Consider the following 17,695-nt stretch of genomic DNA (forward strand, 5'->3'; position numbering starts at 1 on the left):
GATGAATCTGATGTAAGTCATCTCCAGACCATTTGGGAGGATCAATTTTTCCTGCAACAAATGCATTTAAACAATTTATAACAGAGGCTGCGATATCCAGATTTTCTTTAGACTGTTGTGTAAAGAAAGCAATCATCTCATTTTTCATAGCGGAAGAAGGAGCAGCAGTAGACGTATTCGAAGAAGGAGCAGCAGTAGAACGTGATGGAGCAGCTTGAGTAGAAGGCCCAGAGTAATAGACATTTGTTGAAGTAGGAGCAGCTTTAGCAGATGCCGCGTTGCTAAACATTTAAAACCCTCCTTGAGACAAGAGAGCTGCGTTGTTATTGTTTGATGAAGCGGGAGCAACAGAGAATCCTGAAGCTAGCATGCTATTCTTATAGTTAGTTTCTCTTTGTTTATCATCCAGCTCACAGGCCTTGATATGAGAAATCATCTCAGACAAACTGAACCTAGCAAGATCTTTGGTTTTCTTGATCATAGCAACATGATGATCCCAGCTTTTTGGCAACGCATTCAGAAGCTGTCTATTTGTTGAAGCATTTGATGTATGGATTTCTTCCATCTGCATTTGAGTAACCAGCTTGACAAACCTCTGAAGTTGATTGTCAACAGTTTCTCCATAGATATGGTTGAAATTGTTGAAATTTTGTTTCAGCAAATTTCTTCGACTCTCCTTCATGTCCTCATTCCCTTCATAAACATCGATCAGAGATTCCCACAGTTCTTTGGCTGATTTGCAAGTACGAAAACCGATAGCAATGTCTGTACCCAATCCCAGGTCAGATAGGAAAGTGCTCTTTCATCTTCTTCAACTATTGTGAAATCATCTTCAGTATATTGACTAAGTGGTTTCTTTATTTTCACTCCAGGTTCAGTAGGACTGTCCGTCATGATCTCCCTTGGACCTCTCAGAATACTTCTCCACATTTTAGAATTTTGACCTTCACATGTTGCTCAAAACACCACTTCCATTCAGGAAAGTCATTTGCATCAGTCAACCTTGGAACGCGTGTAGTGGTTCCAACCTTAGAATCCAGTTCTTGCTGTTTGTTAAGGGCAGCCAAGTCACCATTATTTGCTGACATAATTAATTAATTTTTGATTAATTAATTTAGTTTTTTTTTAAAGTCCCAAAAGTCAATGTTAAAAGTTTTAAGGTCCAAATCACGTTGCAGCTTGTCGATGCGAGTCGAGACAAGGGATTGCGAGTCGAGACAGAAGTTGCGAGTCGAGACCACAGATGTAGACTACTCGAGACCACAGATGGTTGCGAGTCGAGACTGTGATGATGACAACTCGAGACCTCAGTTGGTTGCGAGTCAAGACCAGAAGTAGACAACTCGAGACCTCAGATGGTTGCGAGTCGAGACCGGATGTGGACAACTCGAGACTAAAGCTGGTTGCGAGTCGAGACAGCAAGTTCACAAGTCGAGACCGGCTGATTTCGAGTCGAGACCCTGCAAAACAAACAATGTGATAAAAACAGCAGAAATCCCTGATTATCAGCAGCTTCCAAAATTCAAAGATTTTGAAATCTTTGAATTTTAATCCTCAACAAACTTCCGAGAAATCAGCAAACAACTCACTGAAATCACACGAACCAAAATCAGTAAAATCTTTCAATATTTTCTATGAACAGTTTGAAGATTGATTGATCCGTAGACAGAACATGTAATCAAAATTGTTATCACTACAAAACAAACACTAGCAAAACCGGATCAGTAAAATAAGATTTCCTTGAATCTGAATGAGATCAAAACCGAATCAAGAATTGGTTTCTTGGCTCTGATACCAATTGTAAAACCCGAAGGATCTTTCAATGATATCAAACAAGAACTTGTGAGTGTGCGAAAATCAAACACAAGTTGATTTAAGTACAAATAAACAAAACCGAAACAATATATGAATAAAACAAACCAGAAAATCTTGCATTCAACGTTGAATGAGACTGATACAAGACTTCAAAAGGATTTCGGTTGCCTATACTTTTCACTAGCTGGTCGACCTCAACCTAATGGTTGAGGTTTGCTTAAATACTAAACACATGGGTCAAAACCCTTAGGCCCACTCGAAACCGTTTACATAACCCACTAAACACATATCGACCCAAAAGTCTAATGAACAAAACATACTAATTAACCCTTGAATTATGTAACCCTCTATGAATAAACCTTCAGGTTCCAACAATGGGAGATGATTAGAGATGCAATGGGAGATGATGGGAGATGATTGGAGATGACTAGAGATACAAAGAACACGAAGAACACGATGAAGAACCTGAAGAACACGATGAAGATCTTCAACCAAAAATGCAGAATTTCTTGAATGTTTGATATCTAAATGGCTCTGATATCAATTGTAAGTCCAGAAAATCCAGATCAAACAACGATATCAAACGATCAACAAGGATGGGCGGAATCCAAGCTTGATGATCTTCAAGAAATAATCAAGAACAAGATGAAGATTGTTGTATTGAATGCTTATACAAATATGTTTGTCTAATACAAGTTTCTAAAACAAATCAACCGACCCTTTGCTCCTAATTATCATCTGCTATTTATAGTAAGGGTTAAGAGAGCATTTCCCCCAAAACCCTAGGCCCATATTCCCCCAAAGCCCACTATAATACCCACCTTCTAAAATTTTGATCCATTTAGCAATAATCCTACTAATCCATAAACCTATAGGGCCTAACATTATGAGGTTTCGAGTCGCAACCATCAGATTGCGATTTGAAATCTCAGTCGCAATCTCAGATGCCTTAATGAGATTCCAAGTTCATTATGAGGTTCCGAGTTGAAACCACCAGATTGCGAGTTGAAATCTGAGTCGAAACCTTAGTCGAAACCATCTAATTCTCGAAACTTATTCTCCAAGTTTCGAAACCTGCTCATCGTCAGCTGTTAATGGAGATAATGATTGAAAATTCAAAATTCTAGGGATTGTGATAGAGTTTCCTGTTTTAATATTGATCTAATTTTATCAAAATATTTCGAAAATCATAATCTGTCTATCCTTTTAACAGATTTCAAAAATCCTTAGAAGACAAAACAGATCAAAACAGGAAAAACATTCAACAATCCAAATTATATTCTAAAACATAAGGGAATTTCGAATTTTTCTAAGAACACATGATGAACCCTAAATAAAAAACCCATAATTTCTAGAACCCGAAACCTGAATTTTAATGTTTCTAAACAGATTTCGGACATAAAATATAACCCATATGATTTCGAGACATTTAAAACCATTCTTTTCCTTAAAACAGTGATTTCGGCACATTTGACTGGAAACCAGCCGTGAATTTTATTGTGTTTTCAAAATTTACTTTCTAGATTTTAATCCCAAAATTAATGGATACGAAAATAGAACTGATTTATCAACATATGCTCTGATTACATGTTGATCAATTATGTTTTAAGGATAATGGAAAACAGGAAAACATGAAAACATACCCGTGATTGCAAACAGGCCAGCAGATAATCCAGTGAGTGATGCAGCTATCGAAGTCGACATGCTTGTCAAGATTATCTAGTTCCTCCTTAGGATGCAATCTAATGATGGTGATGATGAAAACCGAATAGGGTGTTCGGTTGGGAGAGAGAGAGAGAGGCCGAATTAATGTTATTAGAATAATCAGGTTGTGTAACCTTTTAACCTCTACATTAGTCTCCTTATATATGCACCCAAGAGGAAACCTAATTAGTTAATAAGAGTAATATGGTCCATCAATAATTACCAACTAATTATTTAATAGGTTGTTATATATTTTGATCTATATAATGTAAATGATTATAATGGCTATTAGATTAAATATTACATCATAATATATTTAATCTTACAATATCGTCTCTACAGGTTATCAAGGTGATCTCTACAAGTTGAAACATTTTTTAACTTCATAGGGACGACATATGGTATCTACATCTTTTGTTACTATAGGACCGTCCCTACAGGTTATCAAGGTGGTTTCTACAAGTTGAAACATTTTTTGGGTTTCTTATTTATGATATTATTAGAATTAAAAAAAAAACAAAAACAATTTATCTTCGAGCTACAGGGACGACATTTGGTCCCTATACAAAAATCTTATTTGAAATGAAGAAAAACTCTATAAGAAAGAAACGTCCTCCCAATAAATTGTTCTATAAGGACAACTTTTGTCCTCCCTATAGATTTTAGTGTTCTCTCTTTGTAGTGAGTGTATATGTGACCATTTTATTGTGTAATATATGCATAATTTACTACCAACACTATGTGATATTTTTACATTATCCAAATCAATCAATTTCACACCAATATTTTTGCATGATTTGAATTGTTACTATTTTACAAAAATAATTGCTATGATTTGAATCAATCACTTTTGCATATCTTGCATTAGTAAATTTATTAAAACTTTAAAAGATAAACTCCAAATTATATTTACATGTGACAAGGAGGCTAACAAAGTAGCACAAACCACTAGAAAACATGAAACACAAACAATATAATCTCTTTAAAAATAGGTGACTCTAGTCAACCACCACCGTTACAACCAGCTCCGCCGTGAACCACCATACACACCACAACCACCGGCGGCACTAATCCTACTTTGTACATCCTCGAATTCAGAAAACCGGCACGGTACATGTATACCACCACAATGATCATGCCCATAAACCTTCTCAGCCTCCCTCAACAACTCACCAAAAAGTGGATGATTAAAATAAATCACCGGCACCAAAACCCTACGTAAATCATCCTCTTCTTCTCCAAAATAAACCGCCAAATGCCCTCTCGGCACCGGTTTTTCCCTATCCATGCTTTCTCGCCCAAGCCGAATATAATTTGAACCCGGTTTCAACAACAAGAGGTCTTTTATGGTTCTTTTTATACTCCTGCCGAACTTGCATAGCCTTGTCATGGCTTTGTCCGTACCATTTAAGGGTTTTTCATGAAGTGCCCATTTGATCACTTTAGCAAGCTTCATGCGAATTCGGAAACCACGAATTTGTTGTTTCATGGCCATGAAAGTTGATAAGATTACAAGGGTTTTCTGTGAAATGAAATGGGTAGTGATCAGAATCTCGAATTAACACGGCAAGTTGTGGGATATAGGGTGGTGGTGGTCAAGCTTTTAATGGAAAAAATGATGATTTGAGTGAGGTCAAAAGGTTTGTGATTGAGTCAGAAAGATGTGAATCCACGTCAAGTGTTAAAGGTGGTATATATATAAAGGTGGTGAGGGGGTGGGGGTGTGGAGTGAAAGAACAAGATTCGTTTGTGTGTGACTTATGAGCATTTTTTTTTTGTGTCAAAGGAATTTGATTATAATTGTGGTGTAGAAGGAAGAAGGTGGGATGTCGGCACACGGTTCAGGTGGCTCATGTGGCATGTAAATTTCAAATCAAAAGTGTGACCAAACGGATAAAGTAGTCACAAAAGTTTCTTTCTTTTGAATGGATAAACTAAGAGACAAAACAACATTATGGTTATAATTAGAGAAGGTAATGGTGGGGGGTTTTGATAAGACTCTTATGGTAAAATCATATCTTAGACAAGTACATGTTAGTTATCAATTGTAGGGTTTTTGGGTGCTCCTTATGCTTATCTTATGGTAAAATCATATCTTAGACAAGTACATGTTAGTTATCAATTGAAGCAAGAGGACAAGGGGGAATATGCTAGAAAAATATCAGATTTAAAATAGGCATAACGTAGTCTATGTTTAAGGTTATATGTAGGCCTAGCAATAAAAACTCATTTGGGTTTTTTAGGTTATTTTGGGTCATTTTAAAAATGAGGATGGGTCAGGATGAGTTAAGAAATAATTAAGGATGAGTCAGGATAAGTTATATGATATCTATTTAAAATAATTCGTGGGTCATGATGGGTATTATGCTGGGTAAAAGAGCAACTCAAAAAAGAGAATCACAGACAGATTCTTCATCCAGTTCGAGTGTTCGTTGACGTTGGCTTCACAAATAAGAAAAATTTTAAAAATAATAAAAATAATAAAAAATTTCTAAAAAATCAGGAAAAATAAAAAAAATAATTAAAAAAATAAAAAAATTGTAAAAAATAATAAAATAATAAAAATTCAAAAAATTGTAAAAAATAATAAAATAATAAAAAAATCCAAAAATTCTAAAAAATCAAAAAAATAATAAAAAATTAAAAATATTCTAAAAAATAAAAAAAATCCAAAATAAAATTTCCAAAAAATTCTGAAAAATTAAAAAAATCTAAAATTCAATTAAAAATAAAAAAAATCAAAAAATTTAAAAAAATCCAAAAAATTCTAAAAAATCAAAAAAATAAAAAAAGGAAAAAAATCTAATAAATCTAAAAAATAAAAAAAGTCTAAAAATAATAAAAATTCCATAAAATTCTTAAAAATCCAAAAAAATCTGGAAAAAGATTTTAGAATTTTTTAGAATTTTTTGGATTTTTTTATATTTTTTTTATTTTTAGACTTGTTTTGATTTTTTAGACTTGTTTTGATTTTTTAGAATCTTTTGATTTTTTAGAATTTCTTAGAATTTTTTTATTTTTAGAATTTTTTTATTTTTTATTATTTTTTATATTTTTTGATTTTTTAGAATTTTTTGATTTTTTTGAATTCTTTGGATTTTTTAGAAATTTTTAGATTTTTTTTTGATTTTTTATTATTTATTTACTTTTAGGATTTTTTTTAATTTTTATTATTTTTGATATTTGGATTTTTTATTATTTTTTGTTTTTTTATTATTTTTTTGATTTTTTAGAATTTTTTGGATTTTTTATTATTTTTTTTATTTTTTAGAATTTTTTGATTTTTTTAATTTTTTTGATTTTTTTGGATTTTTTGATTTTTCTTGAATTTTTTGGATTTTTTATTATTTTTTTGATTTTTTAGAATTTTTTTGGATTTTTTTTTATTTTTCTAGAATTTTTTGGATTTTTTGTTATTTTTTGGAATTTTTAGAATTTTTTGGATTTTTGTAGATTTTTTTAGATTTTTTATAATTTTTTTGATTTTTTTTCATGCACAAATCCATGTTAACAAAAACCCATTTTAACCTAAACCCATTCTAACCAATTTCTTAATAAACTCATCCTAACCTAAACCCATCCTAACCCATTACCCAAACCTACCAAACCCACCGATTTTGTCGCCCCTAGTTATATGACTTAGGATAAGGATCATTACAGAACACTAATTATTACGAGAACAAAAAGAACAACTCTATATCACTAAATTTTGGGATGTAAGGTTCATATTTCTTATATTTTATGTTTCTTACATTTATATTTATATTATATATACATAAAAAATCATATATTTTTTTCTAAACATAGTCTACATACATGTAGGTAATTTAGCCTACATATAACCTATAAATGTGTGTAGGTTATTTAAAAACTGAAGATTTTTAATATTTTGTTTTAAATTCTAGTGTGAGAAATGATAAATCTTACATTTATAACATTTTCATTTACTTTTTAGGTTTTAGGTTTGAAAAAAAGAGTGATTCATTTTGTTCCACGTGTTCTCACAATATTTAGTGTTCTGCATAGAACTTTCTCCACATGACTTATATAAGTGATAAATAGACAGGTCTTAATGGCTTGGGTCATATTAAAAAGAGTTAATTACATAGTTAGTCCATGTGGTTTGCACAAAATAACATACTTAGGTATTAATAGTTTAAAATCACCTTCTAGTGTATTAACTTCTCATTTTGTAACGTTTGAAGGTATTAACTTCTAGGGTATTAACATAGTTAGTCCATGTGGTTTGCACAAAATAACATATTTAGGTACTAATAGAATGTGATTTTAAGCCTACAAATAATGTTAATACCTTCAAACGTTACAAAATGAAAAGTTAATATCCTAGAATGTGATTTTAAACTATTAGTACCTAAGTATGTTACTTTGTGCAAACCACGACTAACTATGTAATTAACTCTATTAAAAAATATCATTTATTTTTTTTTATTTTAAAATACTTGATTTTTTGAATTTATGAATTCACACGATTATTTATCTACATAATTTCGATCATGTATTTTGAATTGAACCTCCTAAAAGTAGACTTTTCCATAAAAAGAATATGATATGATATGATCTTTTAAGATCTCGAATAAAATATCAGGTACTGTATATATTTACGATCATATGTGTTCCCTTGTGATTCTAATTCCCTGGAATTGATCATAAATTTATCCCAAAAACTGATCTAAAGCAGGGGCGGAACTAATTAAGAATGAGCCGTAGCACGGGCTACGGCTCAACCCCGTATTCGTATTCGCGGTGTAATTTTTTTTTCCGATTTTATACATAGCCTACCCAAAAACATATACGAGGATACCCCTAAGAGAAAATTATGAAACTTGATATTATTCATTAAGCCCAAAACATGTTTAGTAACAAAGCCTAAATAATTATTTTTATGATAATTAAGCCCAAATTGTAATAACTAATAAAGCTCATGTAATAGAATAAGTGATCTTGTGCATCTTATGGTTGAAATGGGAACATATATTTTTTGGCCTTTGGTTTACTAGGTAGTGAAACTAGCTTTGGTTTTACCGGTTACAACCGCAACCGTTAAAAGATGTTTTTTGAAAATTGAAGATTATCAAGACAGATTTATGCAATCGAATGGGCCCGTAATTTTTGAACAATGCCATGTTTGTGCGGTCGAAAAGGATTTTTTTCATAAAGTAAAAGACGACGATGTGATGGAACGATTTCAATCTATGAAAAAAGAAGAGGCCAAATCTATTAGTTATTTGTTTACTTTATTTATTTATTGTCTTTTTTTTAATATTGTATGATTGCATGGTAAAAAAAAATTTTTTAGGATACCCCTGATTTAATGAGCTAGTTCCGCCACTGATCTAAAGTATCAAATACTTAACTATGCCTCTAATGATTAAATATTTTTTGAATTTTATTAACAATTTCAAATACTATTTTGCATATTTTTCAAAATTTAATACGTTAATTATTCGAATCTGACGTGTGGTTATGCATATTACGTCAAATTTAATACGTTAATTATTCGAATCTGACGTGTGGTTATGCGATTAAAACTAGTGTCGGGTAATCGTCCAAGTATCACTATACGTTTTAGAAAATATGCATATTACGTAACTTCACTATAATAGATAATAATGATTTAAAATGATTAAACAAATATGTAGAACAATTAGTAAATTTATTAGTACAAAAGCATGTCAAATGTATATATTAGTACAAGACGACAAATGCTGACAATGTTTTGCATTGCTTCGAACATGCATAGATCCTGATTTCCGGATTCAAGTGCCGCTTGTACCAACCAGTACACATTTTTTTATTTTGATTGGTACGATATACTTTGTAGTACTAGTATTTAATGCATGACTGGTTTCTTAATTTAATCCAGAAACAATTGTAAATACCCTGATAGATCTCGAGACCAAACATCATAGAACACAACATGTTCTAATCCATTTGGTTGAAATACATAAATGCGGATCTAAAGACGTTAATTTAATTAAAATTACCTATTTTAAGACATAAGAAACAAGGTTTTGTTATTTAATTATGGGTGTTAGCGATGATCTAGGGTTGATGTTAACATGTTATTTAATCATGTTTTCTAGGTTTAAGATATGATAAACAAATTCGTGTGCCACTAGCTTAGAATATATATACCACAACATTATAGCTTGTTGGGTTATGTAAGATCTATTGATGGTGATAAAAACTAGAATCTAAAGAATCCATCTTCCTTGCCTGATAAAATAAGATTAAAGAATGATCAAAGTACCAAAGTTCCCATCTTGAAAGCTTCTCAAACAACCAACTAAAATAGCCGGAACGAACTACTGTGTCAAAGTAATGGAAGACAAAGTACAAGCACTAACAAGAAAAGTGTTGGTCAACATGTCAACAGCTCTAGTGAAAAAGTTTAAGACCAAAGACTAGTCAACAAGTCAACTGAGAAGACCAAAAGTGTACTGGAAACCAAAAGTACTGGAATCCTTCCAGCAATTTTGGGTTCCCAGTAGTATCTTTGTATTTTTAGTAGTTTTAATGTAACACTTATTTTATTCCAACTGTCCAGCAGTTTTGCAAACTTCAGACAGTTACATCATTTACTAGGTTGTTTAGGGTCGTTTCATGGTGACGTCACTAGCAGTTCTCTACTCTTATAAATAGAATAGAACACGACGTAATCCTTAGAACTCTTACAGCTGAAGATCATCTGGATCAAAGAATCTAGAGAGAGAAAAACATAAGAAGTAAGAGAGTGAGTGCACCTGGTGAGGGGGAGTGAATTGTACTTTGATTGTTCTTAAATCATTTGATATAATTGAATCATTTGACAGTCATTTCCCAAATCCAGTTGTGTATTGATTGATGTTTTTATTATTTTATATTTTGGGGAACTATTAAATTTGTTAAACTGTTTTATCAAAAACACACACAAACATACACTCTCAGATCCAACCACAGTTTACAGTGGTATTCAACTAAAAGGTTGTGTTCACTAAATTCGTCTCTTTAGCCCGATAGAGTTTACAGTTACAACTTCTCACTGACGAATTGTGACCATCGTTTTGTATCTCAGGAAATTTGGTAGTTATCAGTAATTCCATTTCCCTAATCTAGATCCCCACTTTTTCTTATCATTAATAGGGGTGTTCATTATTTGGTTTGAACTCCCGGTTACTAGAAAACTTCGAGAAAACCACCTTTAAACAAAATTTTATTTATTTTTATTTTAACATTCTTTTTATACATTAACTAGTATTAAGCACCCCCGCATTGCAGTTGGGGCGAACACCAATGCTACACTACTATCAGCGACCACCAACACTGAAGCTGCAGCGTGTTAATACGAAGAAATTAAACCGAAACGTAAAACATATAGAAAAATAATTAAATTGATCTAGGACCCGAGTGTTACAATGAACCTGTCAAACGGAAAAAAATAGACGACGTAGAATCCTTTAACCACACATGCACGTTGCAGCGTGTTAACTCACAAAATTATTTATAATATTTAACTGAAATACAAAATTATTTATAATATTTAAATGAAATATAAATTTGTCTTTAGTGGATACAACCCACTAAGCATTATGTTACAAATCATAATGCATAGATATGTTGCAAATTATAGGGTAAATTACACTCCTTTATGTATGTATCAGATTGCAATAGATGCCCTTTAACTTCAATAATTACAGTCACAGTCCTTATTTTGTTAAAAGCATTACACCATAGGCCCTTTAACACTAACCAAGTTAAATTTTTTAGTCTAGTCTATTCAGTTTAGGGTAATTTAGTCATTTCAACAACTTAGTTAAAAATTGTTTTCAACAAAAAAATATTCCCAATCTCAAGTCAACACCCTTACCCTCTTTCTCCCTGTCCTTGTAACCTAAAGCCACCACCCAGCCACTCTACGGCCTTCACTCAAGCCCCCACCGCAACGACCACTTCATCATGCGATTCATCATAAACTCCAATTAATCTCACAATATTCTGCAAAAATCGGCTCCGATTGTAACTTCCGCATCTCTCATCTTCTCCCCTCAAGATTTTGCAACAATCAAGCTCATTAGTGATTAATGTAATAAATTGCTTATGCTCGTCTGGTGAAGTCAACAATGCTATCCAACAAGTATACGGGTTGTTATCCTCTACAAACATGCCCACCAATTTCTATGCACTGCCCTAACTATACGGACCTCCAAATCTGAATCGCCCACCCATCTTCTTTCTTTCCTAGCACCACCAAGCCATACCACCCACCTACAACCTGGAACAATGATCTTCAGTAATGTAAAAATCACCACCGGAAACTCTTTAATCTAGAAAAATCCCACTTCTAACTTTGTGAGTCGTGATTGTAGTTTAATATCAGGAATAATTGATGTGTACATATAAATTACATCAATAGAGGCATAAAACTAACCCTTTTCAGTACTAATGTTGGAAAAAACACGTTTCTTTCATCCTTTTGAATTTACAGGACTAAACGAGCTTAAAAAAACTTAAGGAACAAATAAGCAGCCAAAACCAACATAAATACAAGAAGAAAGAATAACGTGACATGCCCGCCCCCTCGGCAGCATCCCCCAAAGTAAAAACAAGAAGACAGAAACTAACCACAGGGTCGTGCCTAGCCAGGCATGGGCCGTGGTCAGACCTCACACAAAAAGACAAGACCTGCAGAAGCTTCTACGCCCACCATGGGGTCGTGCCCAACTCACCATGGGGCGTGGTCAACTCTCAGATTTGCGGAATCTTGATAGTACGACAAAGAGTTGACCACGGGGCCGTGTCCAGAAGCCACGTGGTCGTGTGGGGCCCTCTGCTGACAGCTGAAATTAATGAAGGAAGAGAAGGAGCTGGCCACAGGGCCGTGCCCAGTGGGCACGGGGCCGTGGTCAAGGCTCTGATCTGACTATAAATAGGGGTGCTTGGTTCCTTTCAAATGGATCACTTGGCAAACCACTTCTCTCCCACTTTGCCACCACTCCACCAGCACTACAACACCAACACCCACCACCAGCATCCATCTATCATCTTTATAGTGTGTAGTGGTCTCGGGATCCAAGATTGATGGTAAGAGTTCTTGTTAATCAAAGGCCATGTTTGGCTAATCTCTTACATCACTTGGTGAAGACAAGTCTTTAATGTATTACTTTTGATTTTTAATCTTTCGGCACTTTTTAATTGGTTTTGTATTAATGACTTTAATAACTAGTTTCTTATGTTGAAAGTGAATTTTCTTTACCATTTCTTCATGATGTCATTGATTTTCTCATTCGTGTCTTTACGATCTATATAAAGCGCGTTAATTACCTGGAAGGGGGTTAGGAGGGTGGTTTGGTAAAGTTCTTGTATCGTTCAGTGTATAGATTCTGCGAGGACTTGGTTCAATCTTACTGGGACCTCCTTCAATTCCCCAAAGGTATTGGATGGCGGGGGTGCGAATAGCTTGAACCCCTCATATGTAAACTACTATTAAAACTTTAAACCGGCTTCTTGGGATTGTATCCTTGCTGACTCAAACCACTTAGCCGACGGTAACGTCACCTTCAAAAGAGGGGCCTACCACTTTTCGAATTAATAACTTACTTAATTGTCTTTCAATATTCCGACCCTTTAGGATTGTATCCCTGCTGACTCAAACCACTGGGTTGAGGGTAACGTCACCTTCAAAAGAGGGGCCTACTACTATAACTAAGATAATCTCTTAAAAAGTCCGAAAGTGCGAAAATCATCAAAGGATACATTAAAAATGAGTTGGATCCAAGTGATTCTATCTTGTCTATTTGTTTCTCATTTATTTATCTTTTAATTTTTAGATTTATTTTCATGCTTAAAAACTCTTTTCCAAAAATTTAGATTGATTATACGTCGACGATAAACTGGTATTAAAAGCTCTTGTGTCCTTGGATGACCTCAGTATCTTACCAACACTATACTACGCTCGCGATGGGTGCACTTGCCCTAGTGTGTGTTTAGTGTTAGTACAATATCGTGTTTTATAAATTTAAAACTTGACTAATGTGTAAAACGGGCTTAAAATATTAATAAAATCATATCACGCTTAACGCACACCAAGTTTTTGGCGCCATTGCCAAGGACACAAGGATTTTAAGAAAGTTTAAAATCGACGGCCTAATCATTTTTCAAAACATTTTCAAAACTGCGCGTTGTTTTTCAATTTTTAGGAATTTTTAGCATAACAGCAAGCTGAACACGGGGCCGTGCCCACTGGACATGCCCCCGTGCTGCACATAACCAGTAACACTTTTCAAAACGCTCAGATACAGAATTTGACCACGGGGCCATGTCTACTGACCACGGGGCCGTGGTGAGCTTCTGTTTCAGCTTTTTAATTTTGTTTTCTGGTCCTGAGACTCTGTAATCTGCTGAGTGATTTCTCATGGATCAATAATCAGGATATTACACTCACTACTACATAAAGGATGATTACGAGGAAGAATATTGTACCATTTGCGGTAATCCTCACTCAGTACAATATTGTGACCTTTTCCAACCATCCACCTCATAAGATTACTATGAGGAACCAAGGTTTGAACTTCCAAAATCAAGCTTTTGGGACACTTATCCCTCTAACTTTCACGAACCACCAACTATCATTCCCGAAGCCGAAAGCCTTATACAAAGTCTCAAAAATCTTGAACGCTTTGTAAAAGAATCCCGCGAAAGGGAAGAGGCTATTTGTACTAAGGAAGTAATAATTGAAGAAGTAAAAATGGAAGAACAACAAAGTGAAAAACCAACGCATGAACCAAACGACGAGAGAGGTAAGTCCAAAAACGATAATTTCGAAAAAGAGTGAATTTTTCAAGAAATTAACCTTTTGCTACCTTCTTCCAAAAATCATTTTTTGGTACCTACTCATGCTAAGTTTTTAAAAGAGTTAAGCACTAACATTAAAATTGACGAAATGGTTAGCATTAAATTAACAGATGATCAAACTACGCTAATAAAAGATGAGCAAATTGAAATGAACATCACACCGGTTCCATGTTTCTTTCAAAACACTTTTATTAGTAACATTACAATTGATAAAGATCTTTGTGTTAATATAATGGCAAACTACATTTTTGAAAAATTAAATATTAGTGATTTTTCTCCACTTCAAATTCCTATTTCTCTTTCTAATCGAAAAATAAAAACAACGGGAGTGATTGAGGGCGTGTTAGTGCAAATGAATCAAACGACAGTCCTAACTGACTTCATAATTCTTGATGATGCTCCACTTGTGTTAGGACAATATTTTGTGAAAACCCATCAAGCCTTGATCACCCGAAAGCAAAACAACCTACCAATTCACTTGGGGCCGACAAAAGGTATGTCGATCTTGACCAATCAATGAAATATCCAATTGGCAATGACGACCCCCTAACTGAAAATGAGCCAGAACCACCCGATACGGTAGGTCTAGCCAAGGACCCTTATAAACGTGGCGCACCATGGAGGCATTTCATGGATTATAAATTAATAAAGGTAGTTTACTTAAACATACTTGTTCAACTTTCAAAAGTATGGCTTCTTTTATTTTGAAAGGACAATCATGTTTAAGATTTAGTTTAGTTCTTAATTAATGCTTTTTTTAAGTTTATAAATTAGTAGGGATAATAAACACTCAAAGAAGGATTGGAGATGGCAAAGGGACGTTGAAAAAGGGACCCCCATGCACGTAAATAGGAGCCTCCCGACAAATTTCCAGCATTACAGCATGTGCAGCACGGGGTCGTGGCCACCCAACATGCCCCCGTGCCCAGGGTTCTGCTGAAAAATTTTCTAAAAGGTAACTGACCACGGGCCGTGTCCACTGGGCACGCCCCGTGGTCAACCTTCTGTAACTTTCTGTTACTGGCAATCTGACCACGGGGCCGTGGTCAGCCCACCATGGCCCGTGGTCAGCTGCCCAGTAACATAAAAACTTGTTTTTAACCCACTTTTACACATTCTAATCAACCGAAAAAACTTATTTTTGGACACATTGAGGACAATGTGTAATTTAAGTTTGGGGGGGGGGGAGCTAAAACCTTGAATCTTGCAAGTCCTAATAACAAGCCTTACACAAAACTCGCATTGGAACCGCTAATCACCCCAAATCTTTTCAAAAAAAAAAAATTCATTTTTTACTTGTCTTGTTTTAATTTGGGAATAACAAGTTCTAAAAAGGTTAAGTTTTACAAATTTACAACCGATAGCGTCGTGATAAAAAGAACCAAATAAGAAAATTATAAAAAGGCATGACAAATCTTTTTAAAATTTGATTATATATACTTCTTCACACTATACACCCATTCCTACAATAAGTAAGTTTTGAGCCTTTATTGAGCATACATGCATACATCTTTAAACTAAATGCTCATTTTCGTTTCTTGTGTGAATAGCCGCTTGGTTCTTACGACTCTAGAACTTGCCAAGACGATACATTCCCAGTCCTTACCAACTTAAACCCAAGTAAGTAAATGATGGAGGCATTAGGACTAACATTTCTTTCAAAACCATTGTTTTCATTCTTTTTACATCACTACCTAAAATCCCACTAGTTAACCCCTTTGAGCCTAAACCTTTTTGTTTCAAAAACCCGTAAAACAAACACCCATTACCCACCAAACCCTTTTTCCTTTCAAACCCATTTATTTTAGTAAAAAAAAGCTCGGTTATCTTGTGACACAAAAAAATAAAGAGTCTTGCAATAACCAAACAAGTTCCTCAAAGAAATCTTGTTTGAAAATGCTTAGTTGGAATAAATGTCACAAAAACAAAAAAGTTTTATGACAACCGACGCTTTTTACGCTTTTCGCCATTTTACTAACCACTAACCCAAAAACCACCTACCCTTAGCCTAAGATTAACCCTTTCCAAAGTCCTTTTGATATTTACAAAGGTTTATACTTAAAAAGGAGGAGGTTTGATCACTTGGCAAGCATATGGTAGGAGTAAGTCTGTTAGGATCTGAATTTCTTATGATTGTGTTTTTGTTTGAGAATTATGAATATGAATGAGTAATTGCAGCGGAATTAAAATGGAACAAACTTTCAACACACAATTAAATGGAAGAATTGCTTTCAACACACATGTTTGCCATGGAATCGAATGATTATATTTATTACAATGATTCAATTACACTTTGCATGCATGTATTACAATCTCCCCCTCAGCCTGAGCTAACACTGGTTTGTTCGTACAGAATGACAAGTGAAGAAAGAGCTAATAGAATAGTACAGGGTATTGTTCTATTTATAGTACAAAGCAAACCACTGTGGCATCTTTGCTTATGTCACCATGATAGTGACATCTAACCTCCTAACAAACTCAAACTACTGACCTATTACAACCACTGATTACAAAATACAAAGCATATACAAAAAAACTGATCCTTCATTCCACTGCTTAGGCTCCAACAGTGCTTTAGTCTTCAGCAGTACTTGAGACATTACAGTTGATTGAGCATCAGCAGTTAGTCTTCATCAGTCTTTTGGGTCAGCAGTAGTTAGGAAAGGCAGTAGTTGAATCCATCAGATGTTAGAGCCACTGTCATGGGGAAAGATCAAATACAGACATCTGCTTATTGTGAATCCACTGATCTGATCCAGTTTTGGCTTTATCAACTTTTCCTTTGGTAGAGTTCAATCCCAACAATCTCCCCCTGGAACAGATGTTGCCAAAACTCTTCATTATGCTTGGATTTTTATTTTCTCATCAAATAATCCCTGACTTGTCCTTTGAATTGTAATTCAAAGTCAATGGAACTTGTATCATCCTCATCTCTGCACAGTGGAAGCTCAAGGAGATCTTTTTCACCCAGGCCAAGTCCTTGTTCCCTTGATATGTGCTTCACCTCACCATTGGGTCTGAGCAAAGTCAATATGTGGGTCTGTTTGTCAGATTTCCACTTTAGTATTTTTGAATCCTTTGGGTTTCTTGGGAGAGTTTTTATTGCTGATGAGTTTGGAGATGGTGGCCTGGTGATGACCGGTTGAGCAGTGTTTGTAGTTTTTGCCAATTCAGGATTTTCTGCTATCATCTACTGAAGGACCATTTTTATAATGTAATCCCCTTGTGCTATATCTTCTGTTGTTTCTGCTTCCATCTGCTTTTGTTTCTAAAGGATGACAGCAGGTGGAGCAGTGGATCTCCTGATTTGTAGCTTTTGTGGTTT

At 34.4% G+C, this 17,695-nt stretch overlaps 1 protein-coding gene across 1 annotated transcript; it reads right to left on the minus strand.

Annotated features, from left to right (window-relative positions):
* Positions 1-4,353: 4,353 nt before the first annotated feature.
* Positions 4,354-5,234, minus strand: LOC110897901 (auxin-responsive protein SAUR36). The gene has a single exon (XM_022144635.2). It carries the CDS (start codon positions 5,012-5,014, stop codon positions 4,535-4,537), a length of 480 nt encoding a protein of 159 aa, XP_022000327.1. The 5' UTR covers positions 5,015-5,234; the 3' UTR covers positions 4,354-4,534.
* Between the last annotated feature and the right edge of the window lie 12,461 nt (positions 5,235-17,695).

Source organism: Helianthus annuus, chromosome 13 (genome assembly GCF_002127325.2).
Source record: "Helianthus annuus cultivar XRQ/B chromosome 13, HanXRQr2.0-SUNRISE, whole genome shotgun sequence".
NCBI classification, from domain to species: domain Eukaryota; kingdom Viridiplantae; phylum Streptophyta; class Magnoliopsida; order Asterales; family Asteraceae; genus Helianthus; species Helianthus annuus.

Bases quoted from the DNA above. Each gene is read 5' to 3' on its own strand.
- LOC110897901 (XM_022144635.2), bottom strand. From the start codon at position 5,014: ATGGCCATGAAACAACAAATTCGTGGTTTCCGAATTCGCATGAAGCTT.